The sequence below is a fragment of the Orbicella faveolata genome, unplaced genomic scaffold (assembly GCF_042242905.1).
Source record: "Orbicella faveolata isolate gen_17 unplaced genomic scaffold, um_ofav_v1 contig_14, whole genome shotgun sequence".
Classification (NCBI taxonomy): Eukaryota; Metazoa; Cnidaria; class Anthozoa; order Scleractinia; family Merulinidae; genus Orbicella; species Orbicella faveolata.
The window spans coordinates 5,765,755-5,780,000 of NW_028301541.1; the positions used below are offsets into that span (position 1 = coordinate 5,765,755).

General features: G+C 39.1%; 2 protein-coding genes across 4 annotated transcripts in view; one reads left to right on the forward strand and one right to left on the reverse strand.

Annotated features, from left to right (window-relative positions):
* Window positions 1-1,466: 1,466 nt before the first annotated feature.
* Window positions 1,467-5,391, forward strand: LOC149113740 (uncharacterized). Its single transcript, XM_089286357.1, has 3 exons — window positions 1,467-1,692; window positions 2,118-2,209; window positions 3,329-5,391. Exons 1-3 carry the CDS (start codon window positions 1,654-1,656, stop codon window positions 3,522-3,524), a joined length of 327 nt encoding a protein of 108 aa, XP_089142483.1. The 5' UTR covers window positions 1,467-1,653; the 3' UTR covers window positions 3,525-5,391.
* Window positions 5,020-14,246, reverse strand: part of LOC110068518 (uncharacterized) — a 22,012-nt gene continuing 12,785 nt past the window's right edge. For all 3 annotated transcript variants that reach the window (XM_020775898.2, XM_089286349.1, XM_020775897.2), the window contains exons 9-13: window positions 12,442-12,626; window positions 10,447-10,709; window positions 9,083-9,291; window positions 6,991-7,227; window positions 5,020-6,310 (exon numbers count right to left, since the gene is read on the reverse strand). In XM_020775898.2, the coding sequence (XP_020631557.1) occupies window positions 6,161-6,310; window positions 6,991-7,227; window positions 9,083-9,291; window positions 10,447-10,709; window positions 12,442-12,626 (1,044 nt within the window). In that variant the 3' untranslated portion in view covers window positions 5,020-6,160. The remainder of the gene's footprint in view (window positions 6,311-6,990; window positions 7,228-9,082; window positions 9,292-10,446; window positions 10,710-12,441; window positions 12,627-14,246) is intronic.

Here is a 14,246-nt window from a genome sequence, read left to right on the forward strand (position 1 = left end):
TACACTGACTTTCACTGGGTCACATCCGTTTACCCAAGGGCTTAATGATATGTGCAGTGTACATGTGTACATGTATAAACAGAATGAGGATATTTTTGCTTTAAACTGTCTCAATAGTCTAAATGTACATGTTTTTCCCAGCTTCAAGTGCTTTCGTTCAGTTTAATATCAAGAGTTAAATATAAAAGGGGAAGCGGCCATGACAGCAATTTCTCTGCATGTTTTTTTTGGGTCAACAGGCGGGGGATAAACACGTATGACTAAGGACCATCTCTTATAAGTGAAACATGCCCTAGAAAGCTGAGATGAAGATATTAAATGAATTCTTGAAGTGAGTCAGTAACTTGTAATTATTATATGGCTTTGGCTTGTGGGCGATATAACGCGCGCTCTGATTGGTTAATTGTCACTGAATTGTAGGGCATTATTCTCCCGTAATGCCCACGGGCCGATTACGGATTATGTAAATTAGGAAGAGCCCGGTTCTGAAAATTCAAGCGCATTGAAGCGATGAAAGCCGATTAAAATCAGTAGGAGGATATCAGTAGCTAAAAGTTTAGAGATATTTCTTTAATAAAATTTATATAGATGACTTACCAGTCGGTAACCTTGGCGGGCACTAGTGAAAAACAATCAAAGTTTGCCTAGTCTTAAGTAAAGCTAAAATCACTAAGTAAAAAACACCATCGGCAGATCTGCCATGCATCCTGAGCAGAACACCACAAAGAAACTTATAAGTTATCATCTTAGTCACAGCAATTACCGAAGTATTGAACTCCGTCAAAGTTCTCGTCAAATAGATTCCCTCGCTTTGACACAAGCAAGTGTAAATCAGCTTCCAGGATCATCAGATGTAAACAATCGGGCGGTTTCTGTCGGTAGCAGTGTTTCTGATAACTGCAGACGTTCACAAGGCTTGAAATGTTCATCCATAAATCCCAGAATGAAGAAGACAAAGATATGTTGTCGAAAGCGAATGCGAAGATCGAGTTAAGCTTATTTTGAGCAGTGCATTCTGAAGCATTAGTATTTTCTTTCACCGAAAGACGGTTGGTTTGGACAATTAATGACTGGCCCCAGGGGAAACAGTGAGTTTTGTTTCCTCGAGGCCCTCAATGTTCGCCGAGGGGAACATTGAGGTCGAGGGGAAACAAAACTTAGTTTCCCGCGGGACCAGTCATTAAGTGTTTTGTTATACCTCCCAACTTAAAAGTAGAAAAAAACTGAGAAGAAATCGTTTGCTTTACTCCAGCTGGCTCACAAATTTGCCGCGGTTTCAAGGAGCACGACCTGAAAACGTGCGAGTCGAATGTTCATGTTGTTGTTTCCCTAGGGAGTGAGTTTTTTTTTCGCCCTAGGGAGTTTGTGAGTTTTGACCCACGACACGTGACATGTTTTCCTCCAATCGGAAAACGTATTTGAGTTGGGAGGTATAACAAACTAGATTATTAAGTACTTATAACATAGTAGTTTATTGTCCATATCACAGGGTCAGGACCACATGAGGCACCTTTTCCCGTAGAACGATGTAATACCTTCAGAGAAGTCAAGAACATACCAACATTCTCAAGCTTGGAACACGAAAACGATGACAATCGGAATAGCGCAACGGCAAATCAAGAAACGGATAGGACAATAGCCGCAGAACCTTCTATGTCACCTGAGGTCGAAGAAACAGTGCTGAGCTATCAGGTAGGACGAGTAAAATGTGAAATATATATAGTTTTCTTTCACTTTTTGCGCTAGTTAGCTAGCAAGATGGGCGGGCAATTCAAAACTTCCGCTACTCTCACAGCTATCTACCATATAAATTCTTCACATTATTAAAGGTGCTTCTATACCAGTCACTGTGAAGAAACCTCGAATCACTTTCAAATTGAAGCACAACCCTGACAAGGCTGCAAAAGACTCTTCAAAAAAGCAAGGCTTATTATCAGACCTTGGAAGTAATCCGCATTCATCTGTACGGAGACTATTAGGCCACATACATACTGCACTATGTGTACAATCATTTTTCAGTTTTCCGTCATTAACCGCTGGTTTCAATGACATTTAACAGCCAGTGAACAAAGTCAGTTATGAATAATACTGTATTCTACTTTTCTTTCTTTCCACAGAAAGAAACCGAACCCTGCCCTAAACAAGATGAATTCCAGAAAACAAAGGAAGGATTTCAACAAACAGAGTCAAGTGGAACGAAAGAGGAGAGGTACGAGTGAGCAACGGGTAAAATACAGGACTATGTTGTACGAATCATAACCACACTTAAAATATATATCACTATGTTTTGTTCACCTCAATTTACATGAAATGTTTGAAGTTATACGAGTCAAATATGTGCAGAAAAAAATAACACATTGGTATATTGATCCATCTTTATTTCAAAGTCAGTGGTACAAAGAGATAAAACACATCTAGCTTTTTTTGCTCAGCACAGGGATAGTGACACTTATTCGAACTTGAAAATGTCACTCTTTACGTCACTTAAACTGAAGTTGGCCTTTGAGGTGATAACTGTGAACAGAATAATTAGATGAGAATGTTTTGGTCATTGTTGCTAGGATTTCAGGTGCTTCTATCGGTAAATTACGTTAAGGGAGAAAGAGAACTCCCGTGTAGGGATACCTTTTAGAAACCCCTTTTACCAAATAGTTCCATCGAAATTGAAGATATAAGTACAAATACAGTATAACGTGCTATCGGCACCACAACTGTGTTCCCAGCCCCGCCCAGTTGCTAGAAATGTCCATCAAACTAGGGGTCGCCACGAAGCTCCTCGGAACGTCTCACAGGATTGGCTGAGAAAATGATATACAAACAAAAGTAACAATGGACCCTAGCCCTAAAACAATAGAGCTTCGTGCTAACAAGATCCAATGAAATTAGAGGTTCTAGGGAGCTTCATGACAACAGCAGAGTAGTGGATGGACGGCAGCTAACTAAGGTTCTCAAATCCAAGATGAGAAGAGAAAGGGTAAGAGAGTTGATCTCCCACGGTAGGTTTTATTCCCAAGGTTATCCCTCTTAGATCACTCCCGCTTTCGGAAATTCCAGGAGGGCCTAGATATAGCCACCTCCGTCAGCCGGATTTTGGTTCCGTGGACTCCGCGCATTTTCATCCTCCACGAAAACTTACACGCAACGTGCGAGGCAACCTTACCTGAAGGTGAACTGGGTACCATGTATGAAAATAACTTGAGAGTGCTTATATTGGGAATAAGGTGAACTCTCTTACCAATCCTCTCTTGGTTCTGTTGAGAGCTCCAACTACGCACTTTCAATTTCGCATCCGTGAAGTATTTACAGACCTGTGTTGTTCTGTCATTAGCATCACTGAAATACGTTGTCGAAGAGGAGATGAACATGCTCAATGGAGAACGGATCGCGAGGAAAACACAAAGGAACATGTCCAACAGCCAAGGACCGAGAGTATGAAAGTGCAGAATATTAATCCCAGAGTCACTTTCATACTGGTCGTAGTAGCTGTACTGTTTGCTGTAGTGGCCTACATATTATATTCATAGATTCTCCACAGGATAAAGGGGCTATGTCTCATGTGAAACATCTTGAAAAATTTAGCCTAAACGTTTCAAGTTCGAAATGCATAATCCGTCTCAAACTTCCAGTCTTAAATTTCAATTTTCAAACAACATTTACGTTTACGTTGTGTTTAGTCTACCTTACTGGCAAGTTATGGTAATTTGGAATCTGCCTTTGACAGAAAGTTAAAAACTCTTTATCCTTATTCAACTACCAAAACGCAGTTTAAACATAGGGTTATTTTATCTCCATATATGAGCCAAGTCGCTGCATAGTGTCATTCGCCCCTTCCAATAAGCACCCCGTTGTTGTTCTAGGTGCAGCGGTTATTAGAGGGCCGCGTTTTTAATTGTTACTGTTAGGTGTCATGTGCGGCACTCATTCAAGGGCGCCCTTCATCGAGGACGGCGCTTTCCTGAGTAAATTTGAAATAGTTCTTTGTCTACCTTTAGCAAGACCTTTTTTAAAAATACGATCTACCTTTCAAAAAATGGGTGGAGCAATCTCGTTGAGTTGTCTACCGCTTCGGTCACATGAAATCCTATTGTAGTTTGCATTCACTTGTATTTTCTTGCTTGCTCAGAGGGATAAGAAGTTTCCCCTCGTGACTCGCGCGCAGTCATTTAGATGTCAATACATTACGCGTTTTTCTCTCGCCCATTACTCGTCGCCCGCGTGAGTTCCCAGTTGTAACATAACCGGTCATCACAGAAGATACATATGTAGCCTAGTAGTGATTATTAGTGCGGGCTTATCAAACGTTTGCATCTGTCGACATTAATTTGTATAGGTGGTTTTCTTCCACTGGTTTAGGACCGGTGAAAGTTTGTTGAATTTTGTTATGCGCACTCGTTGGTGTCTATCCTTTAAGTGTGCTTACACGAACAAACGAACGAAGCGAATAAACGAACGAACGAAAGGACGAAAAGAAGTGAATGAATGAAAGAACCAATGAAAGAACGAACGAACGAATCACCGAAGGTACGAACGAACGAACGAACGAGCGAACGAACGAACGAAACGAACGGAACGCAGTGAATGAGTGAATAAGCCAATGAAAAAACGAACGACGTACTCTTTATCAAACGACGAAGTGTGTGACGTGAATGAATGAGGTTTCAAGGTATTTATCCTTTTTTTCTAAGAACAACTAAACAGGGACACTTGAAATAATAATAAAAGCAATTACAATGATAGCAATAATGCTAAGTAAGATAATAAATATTAAACAATTTTGAAGTTTTTTTTAAATTTAAGATAAAGTTTTTTTAAAGATCACTCTATAAATCATTAGCATCGATTCGTGGATAACAGCTCCAGGAAACAGAGATATCATGATGACAACTTACCAAGAAAAGTTATTCCCAGTTACTATTTTTGTCAGGTTTTGGGTCGCCATAAATGACAATAATACAAGGGGGACAGAAATTCTGTAGCAATAATTTTTTACAGTATCGGCGCAAGGAGTATTTGACTTGATTCTTGTTTGTTTTGTGCACTTTATTTACTCCCTTGTCATTACCTGACGATGGATGTTAAACATCCGAACATGTTGTTTTACATTTAAAAGAATAATTGTCTTTTTTTTAAGTTACAACTTATTTGTATAATAAGAAAAATAAAAATCATGGCATGATTGGGGAATTTATTAACTAGGTTCAGAGCAAATGCGCTTCAGCTTTTGTTTGCAAAGTAAAATCATAACAGTGAGATAGTTTACCCCATTATTACCCTATAAGTCAAGTAAATTAATGCTTTTATTTACCCTGCCTTAAGTTCAGACATTTATTTTGATATGCAAACATTTCTTGGACTTGACTTCCTGCAAGTCAATAAAGATTAGGGCAAAAATGAGAAGTATTCTACTATTACCCTCACAAGCCGTGGGAACAATAGCTCGTTTTGTAAAATACTGCAGCGTATTCATGTGAAATACTCTTCTATAATTATAATCACTGAGATTTCTCTCTAAAGACGCCATGAGAAGTTCAGTGGAAAGGAGAAGCTCTGCTGCAATGCGAAAATCCCCGTTAAGGCAACCAACTAAAAATTAATTTCGACTTCAAGGACAAAATCATAAATTGTTTTCTCTGGGTTGTGCTCCACTCCCTATCCCATCCCGCCCCGCCAAATCATCCCTCGTCACGTCCCGTCCCGTCCCACCCCGACCTCTTGCTAGCTTCACTTTATTTGGGGTCCGACGAGGTCCCTCGCCCCGACCTTCCCTAGAGAGAGCTCATAGAGCAAGAAGTGTGAACGAGCGATCAAAGAGCAATGCTGGATTTTGAACTCCGGTGGTCTCAGGTGCAAACTCTCGATAGTACCCAATCCCCCGCGTTTGTAAAATGACCAATTGCTCTGCCAGTTAGGATTCATAAGCAACGAAGAGCATATAAGCGTTTTACTTCACTTATGAGTGACAAACTGTCTAAAGTGTTGAAACATATGCATGGATTAAAAAGTGAAGAGTTAATAGGATCTTCAGGTAAGACCCCCAACACAAGATTAAGATAGATCGATCTTTTACTTTTCTACCCCTCCTCCCACCTTTGACATGTTTTGTTTTCAAAGTGGTTCGGTGGGGGGGGGGGGGGGGGGAGGGGTGTCGCTTTACATCCGTTTACGACACAGGTTCTTGATCTTGGTGGTAGAGCACTCTAATTTCCCGTTTCATGGTTAGCCATTTAAGATTCCCACGCACATTCTCCCTCTCCATGGGCTCGGATTCCAGAGCATCCCGAAACTCTCTGACGGTAGCTAGACGCCATCCCTAAAGTAAACAACAGAGAGATACCTTAAGGATAGGTCACAGTCATCTCTTGTAGATTTAACAATCCCTGTCAATTATGTGCAAGTTTGACAATCAGCCTGGCACTAGACTAAACTTTTCATAACAGAGAGGAACCTGGCTGGCTTTCTAGTGATTTAAACCATTACATAAAACCAAACCCTCCCCTTCCCCTCCCCTCTTTTTATGACACGTATTGCCACTCTCCCAGATGGAAACGTCTTACTCCATGGGAGAATGGGACCCCTCCCGCCGCCCTCACACACCCAACATTTCTGGAAAGAAAAATAACACTAAATAATAATTTCTTAAGGTGGAAGTCCATCCCTGCTGGATAAAAAACTTGACTTGCTTGTCCACGGCAGATCGTGTTACCTTACCTCATTTTTGTCAGATTCCCTGAAACGAATCTCTGTCAATACACACTGCTCCCCCTCTAGTACACGATACAGGTACTTGCTAGTTCATCGCAAGCACCCCTACAATTTTTTATGTTAACCCCGCTGGCAAAAAGAAATCTACAAAACATCTCTCTATTATTTTATACAAATTGCCATTTCCTCTAAATGAAAACTTATAGCACATTGCAGGATATCCCCAGCAATTCTGTCACGTAACACCCCAACAATTCCTTTTCAAGAAAACTGTTTATTTATACATACACGAGGAGTATTAAGCCCTCGGGTACTCAGATGTGGACTCAGGTCTATAGCCCCCTGGGTGAGCGGCTCATAATCCGTCTGCTCTGTAGTGGCATACAACATTAAGGCATCATTGCATCCTTCAGGTCTTTCAACATTAAAATCTGGCTCCACCATGCGACGGACTGTATCAGGGTGAAGGAGCATACGCCTTATCTCTGTTGCTGACTCACCAGGTTTAAGAACTTCAGTGGCTCCCTGTGGGATAAGCAAAGGTAAATCAATAGACAAGAAAAAAAACCTTCTCTCCTCCCTCCCACCCTCCAAAAAAAAAAAAAAACACACACACTTACATGTGGACACCAAATTAAAGGCCTTCTGATAATACGTCCTTAACAAATATAACCTCGATTAGCTCTAGAAGAGTGATACTATTTCTCGTGATGTAACCCTGCTAGTATAGAGCTGTCTGCTCAGAGACTTACGGTATTACCGCCAGGAGGGGAGGGGGGCGGGGGCAGAACTCCGTTTGAAAAGGTTGGGGATGTTTGTCTTGTCTTGCCTAGGGATATACATCAAGGATTTTGGTCTCACCTAAGTCGTTCTAGACAAAATGACACTATTAATTTTTAGTCGTCAAAGTATCTTTTATAATAATAATAATAATAATAATAATAATAATAATAATAGTAATAATAATAATAATATTTTTTTTAATAATAATAATTTTAATAATAATAATAATGTTTATTAGTAGCTTACAAAAAATAATAATAATAATAATAAATAATAATAATATAAGGACTTGGAAATCGAAACAAGCCGAATGTGGGGCATGAGAACGGAAACGATACCAGTTATCACTGGAGCACTTGGAGCTATCAAAAAGGGACTAGAAACTTATCTTGGAAGAATTCCCAGCAAAATAAGCATCAGTGAACTACAAAAGATAACCTTGCTAGGTACAGCACACATTTTGAGGAGGGTGCTATCAAGCTAAAAACTGGCTATCCCCTAGTGCCCCAGGACCATAGTTTGGTCTCGACCCTAAGGACTCTAAGCAAACATTACGTGAGGACGATAACAATAAGAATAATAAATAACAGAGCTAAATAATAATAGAGCTACAGAAGACCGTCCTCCTTGGAACTGCTCATATACTTAGGAGGACTCTATCCATCAAGTAATCCAGCAGACTCATGACTGCCCTAGGCTCACGGATTGAACTCGGCATCATAAGTTAAAAGCGGCAAGACTTTAAGGACTTATAATAATAATAATAATAATAATAATAATAATAATAATAATAATAATAATAATAATAATAATAACAATAATAATAATAACATTTACAATTTCATAAAATGTTCAAATGCGCATGACAAGATTAAAAACGGAATAAAAAGGCTAAAAAGCTAAAATTACAATTAAAAGTAAACTTACAATGATTTTAAAAAGCTTAAATTACAATTAAAAGTAAACTTACAATAATAAAAACAACTATGATAAAAATGCATGATGGAAAAGGTGAGTTTTTAGCTTGGCTTTAAAAATACTAACAGTGCTGGCGCTTCTTAGGTCAAATGGTAGTGCATTCCAAAGTTTCGATGCAGCACAGGTAAAAGAACGGTCACCTAGTGTAGCTTTTGATTTAAAACGCTGATAACTAAGTAAACGTTTATTGCTAGAATTCCTTAGATTATATTTGAATGGGAGCCTAAGAGAAATAAGAGATGATAAATAAGTAGGCGCTAAAAAATTAAGAATCTTAAAAGTAATTTTACGGTGCACTCGAAGAAATAATAAATAACGTTGTTATTTTCCTTCGAAGTAGTATCTTTTAGGGGTTGAATAAAGCTCGAGCCGCGCCAGATTTGGTCTCCTTTAGGGGTTTAATTCAACTTTTCTGACGAGCATCCCTGACCCCCGCCCCCCTATTAGCTAATATGCCGTACATAAGACAAAATAAGAGCTACTTTTATCGGCCATATATCAACACAAAACCACCATTTTCTCAAATGCAAATTGCCTTCCAAAAATAACCCCTCCCCCTCACCCGATAACAAGCCCACAGAAAATGCCTCCTGCATAAAAATATATCAAGAGTACTTACCCTTTTTGGCGGATACAACACCACAATGGAGCCGTCCGCCTGGTATGACATGACACAGATATGGATTGGAAACTCTTCGTTATTAGTGACTTGAATCACAAGTGCATCACCGGTGCCATCCACCGCTCGATAAAAGCTCCGATGACGTGAGGCTGTTACCACCTCAACACTGTGAGCTTGGAAGGTTGGAATTGCATAAGGGGGGCCTTCTGCAACAAGCAAATAAACAACAACGTGAGCGAGTCATGTTCGACTGTCGCTAGCAAAATGTATACCACAGCACGCAGATGTCAATAAACCACCAAACATGCAGTTGCTGGCCCACTGATAAAATGTATGCTTGATGGAGGTGATTATGAAGACAAAACAGCAATAAGGCACCAACCATTTGTTACTTTATTTGCAGTTGTCGCTTTTAATGTACTGCACTATCTATGGAGAAGAACCAGGTTGAAACCACAGCACCCTATAAAGCGCTAAACTTATAAACGCCTGCTCTACCTAAAATAGCTATTTTTGTCACGCCTTCTCAGGCTAGAAATTAATTTTCACCCACAGATGTATAATTGTACATATAATTATACATGTATATGACCACTGAAATCACACCAAACATCTATTTTTCCACTGGTAGAACTATATGGAATGTCTGCTACAACATTTACATTCTGTTTCAACACAATTTTTATACAAGATGCACACTCCATCTTAGACTTGAGATACCAAGGCCAACATGCAGTGACCTCAAGTGAGACCACACCCCCTCCCCCAAATCTCTCCTCTTCCTATAATGAGAAAGCGCCCTTTTACACGACCCCAATGTGGAGGCGTTGTCTCACTATACAGTCAGAACAAACCACCAGGTAAGTACCAGGATGCCCACTCAGTGACTCCTTTAAGTCTTACTAACAATAGATAACCATACCATTCATGTTTTATATTCTATTTGCCTGTGAACAGGCTCTCTAGTTGAGGATGGGGCAAAGAGATAGCAAGAAAAAAAAGGGTAAAAATGAGATGAGGAGACACCCCAACCCCAACCCCCACCCTGTTCCCCCCCCCCCCCCCCGGCTACTTCACTTTCAGCCACTTCCTTCTCGGCTCTTCTAGCTGCGGTCAGACCCTTCCAGCTGGAGTCTGTTCACAGGCTAATATTCTATAAGGTTTTTATTGTATCATTTTGTGATTTTTACCTATTACCATTTTTTAGCTCTATCGACCAATCAATTTTGCATTGTAAAAAGCATTGAGACTTTATGTGCTTGATGACCTTTTAATAATTTCATTATTAAACACCCAACAGCCCCTCCCACCCCTAATCCTTCCCCGCCTACTGCCTATCAGCCATTTGTGGGTTTCATTACCTCCAAATAAATCAGTTGTTTCAACTGCTCGAGCTTTCAACTCCGTCTTCTTGTCGGGATCATTTTTGAATGGAGGCACATTCTCAACTTTAAAAACTTTAAAGCTAACATTATGCAGCATATCACGATCAGGCGGCCTCGGATTGAGAGCAAATTTGGCGCGAAAATATTTGGATAGATTTGTAGCCATCAAGTACCCATCACCAGTCTGTTGATAGGGAAGTATCATCCTTCCATGGTGCATTGCCCGCCAACATTGCTTCCTGAAAAATAACGAAGCATTTTATTTCAAATTGCTTGATAAAAAATAATTATTGTTCTAGAATGATCAATCTACTTAGATCCCACGTAAGTCTCATATATTATGAGAGGTCTTTCCTCTTTCCCATTATAATTATCAGCTGGGTATGAGTCAGCAGTTATCAGTTATCACCTCTTATAATCCATCAAATATTTTCACTCGTGTGCGATTGGTTTAAATGTGTCACATGATTGAATATTCCCCAGCTAAAACTGGGGAATATCCAAGTGATATTCCCCAATTTTCAAAACAGCGTGTGTTGCAAAAAATATTTGAAGGATAGAAAACACATTAGCCTCCATTTGGCGTGAGAATATACTGGGATATTTGTTCTTGGAAATTATCTGTTCCTCAAAGTTCACAGTTTTCCTTGAGCTACACTTTCAGAAACTGTTTGCTTCTCGGAACATATAATGTCTGCAGACAAATATCAAAGCATATTTTCCCCCCAATTGGAGGCTATTGTTTATATATTATAAAACAAGGTCTTCAACAAAAAAAAACAAAACAAAACAAAATTCTCACTGACAGACTCACTCTGGTTCAACCCAAGACACTTTTGCATTTTTTACAAGTAGCTAATTGAAGTAGTTACAAAAGTACATGCCTGTATTTTTGAAATGAAGGACTAGCCTGTAGCCAGAAGTTCTCAAGCTCAGGGAGCACATGTGCTGTACAGGTGTAGGCAATGAGTTATTGTTAAAATCATGATGGACAGGTATGCAGGGCCTCTTGGTTTCACAATTTGTGATCTGAGGACTTGTTTTGGGTTTGAAATTTTGTCGTACCCTTTTTGGTGGTTGGGGGGGGGGATGATTTTGGTAAGGAATATTTTGGGGTAGACAAAAAGCTAGACATAGCTGGGTTCCCATTAAACTACATACAAAGAATATTTAGCAACCTCTAATGCTATGCTAAGAAACAATGGACCTGTTTTGACTGTGTTTTGAGACTTTTATCTGTCTGGTTTTAATCTTATAGCACTTATAGGGCCTAACAATTTGGCCTCGTTTGTACCTCCCAGTCACTACAATACTTGCATGCCCACCCACACCCTCCCCCCTCCCCCCTCCCCCCCCCCCCCCCATCCAATGGCATCTCAACCAAGAAGTTCCAAGAAATCAACATCTCATATTTCCTCTTTTCTTGTTCAAGTAGACACTCAATGTGGTAGGAATAGAGATCATCAACAACGATACACAATATTGTCTACCTGCTGAAACAACCTCATGGTAAAAACTATCATACATGTAATGTTAAAAGAAATGCCTGTCATTTCTCTGCCCATTTCTTCCTAATGATGAACCCTTCTGGGGCACTGCAAGGGTATTTTCTCTTACTCAGGTAGTGTTTGTAAGTGGTAAACAGAGAATTCTTCATTAATCAAGCACATTTAATTGGCCAAAACTTCCAAAATGGCAACACGGTAATCTATAAACAAGCACAAAACTCCGTAAAACACAACACCTGTTGAAAAAACTATAAACTCTACATGCAACTTAACTCTTGCACGCAATAATCATACTCACAACTTACAAATTCAAAATGTCTCTGAGTACGTGTGTGCTATTTGCACATCACGCCACTTTGGTAACTGCCTTCTTAACAGGTAGAATAGGACACTACTGACACATGCATGTAGATCTCAAGGATAAAAGTTTTCAATAAAGAAAATCAAATTAAGGCTCTCTTACTCTTCGACCTCCACTGTGTCCAAGGTAATGAAATCCTGCTTCTGTTCTCTCTCCAAGCTGAACATCTGTTGGCTCTCCAGTGCAGTATTCATTTGATCCAAATGCTCTTTTGAAACCCCTGCAGCTGTGATATACACATGATGGTACATACTTCCTTGACGGCTCAATTGAGCTTTGCATCCAACCTAGAACAAACAAAATGTGGAATTTATTACCCACTTTGACTAAAAAGACATTGTGCAGTATGTTCCAGAAAATATCCATACTCCCCCCACAGAAGGGATTGGAATTTTCTAGGGGTGGGGGTTCCAGAAGACCAAAAATTTAATTAAAGAAATGTATGAAGCTCAAATAGAATTTCCAGAGGGGTAGGGGGGACATAGAAAAAATCCCTCCTGTGGGGGAGGTATATCGATATTTTCTGGAATTACACATTTCTCTTAACAGGCATATTTTTTCTTTGCATGAAAAACAACTGCGATCAACTCTTGTACTGATGTACTACATGTACTGGTACATGTAGCTCTACAAAGATCGGACAGCGGTATACTGTATCACAATGGTAACAGGAGACTCCTTCAATAATCAGTGCAGTGTATGGGTCCAATCTTGGAAACCTGTCTTGTAGGGAATTAAAAAGTGTACAAAGAGGGATATAAATGTGAATACCCAAGCCACATGTATCACTGCTTGGAAAACAAGTATGTGAAATGTCTGCATGACCTTAACTGCCAAGGAAACCTTTGAGAGAAGGCTGGTCATGATGACTTTAAGAAAGTCTAGTCATGATGACGTTAAGAAATTTATCACATGTTTAAGTTAATTTATCACTGATGATGATAGATGCCATACTTAAGACACAATTTTGTCTTGCAAACTGAAATCATTACACAATTTTTTTTACGTCTAACGAATTTACACTAAATAAATTATGCTTTGCTGCTAGCTTTCAAACAAGTAACTTATCCAGATCTCCAATATTTCATTTAAAATAGGTTCTTTAACTGATGATATTTCTATTGTTAGAGGCAAGCTGAATGTATGCAAAAGGCTACTCAACCATAGATCTTAGCAAGGCTGTCACTAAGTTTTGAGTATTAACCTGTTGCCTTTAGCTTCAGCCCCATAACAAACCTGTTCCTTTGTGGGTGAATAAATGCAACAACAACAGTCATGTTCACCAATATGATCAAAGGAACATCAAGGGCCCATCAAGCATGTACTCAGCGGTAAACAGAAACTGAAGGAGTGAGTGGAGTAAAGCCCTAAGTGACTTTTGAAAAACACTGAGGCAATCAACATTGAAATACCCCCCAGCAAGTTCATAATAAATAATAATAATAATAATAATAATAATAACAATAATAAATAGTATTTTTATAGTACCTATCCAAGCATGATCTAGGCACTTTACAAGTCATAAAAATATAATTAAATTAGAATGATATTAAAATAATAAAAATAAAACAAGAATCAATAAAATTATTCTGTTAATGTTTCCTTAAATAAATGAGTTTTGTGCAGAGTTTTACTCTTGTCTTCATTATTGTCTCAAAAGAACTAGTCATAGTTCCTTTGAGACAATAGCTAAACCCAGAGTAAACTGTGACAATTGCTGGAAGGTATTTCAATCCTGGCTGCCTAATAATTTCCCAAAAGTCACTTAGGGCATCATTCCACACACCCCTTCAATTACAGGTTACAGCTCTTTATGACAGCTTTAATTTGTATGCATTGCAGACCTATATTAGGTACTTTTAAAATCATTCAAGGAAAGTTAAAAGAGACCTTTTTAGCCCAATGAG

Excerpts from the sequence above, each read along its gene's own strand:
- LOC149113740 (XM_089286357.1), top strand. The coding sequence starts at position 1,654 with ATGTCACCTGAGGTCGAAGAAACAGTGCTGAGCTATCAG. Across the intron at positions 1,693-2,117 it reads AAACAGTGCTGAGCTATCAG|AAAGAAACCGAACCCTGCCC; the intron begins GTAGGACGAGTA and ends TTCTTTCCACAG. Across the intron at positions 2,210-3,328 it reads AGTGGAACGAAAGAGGAGAG|CATCACTGAAATACGTTGTC; the intron begins GTACGAGTGAGC and ends TTCTGTCATTAG.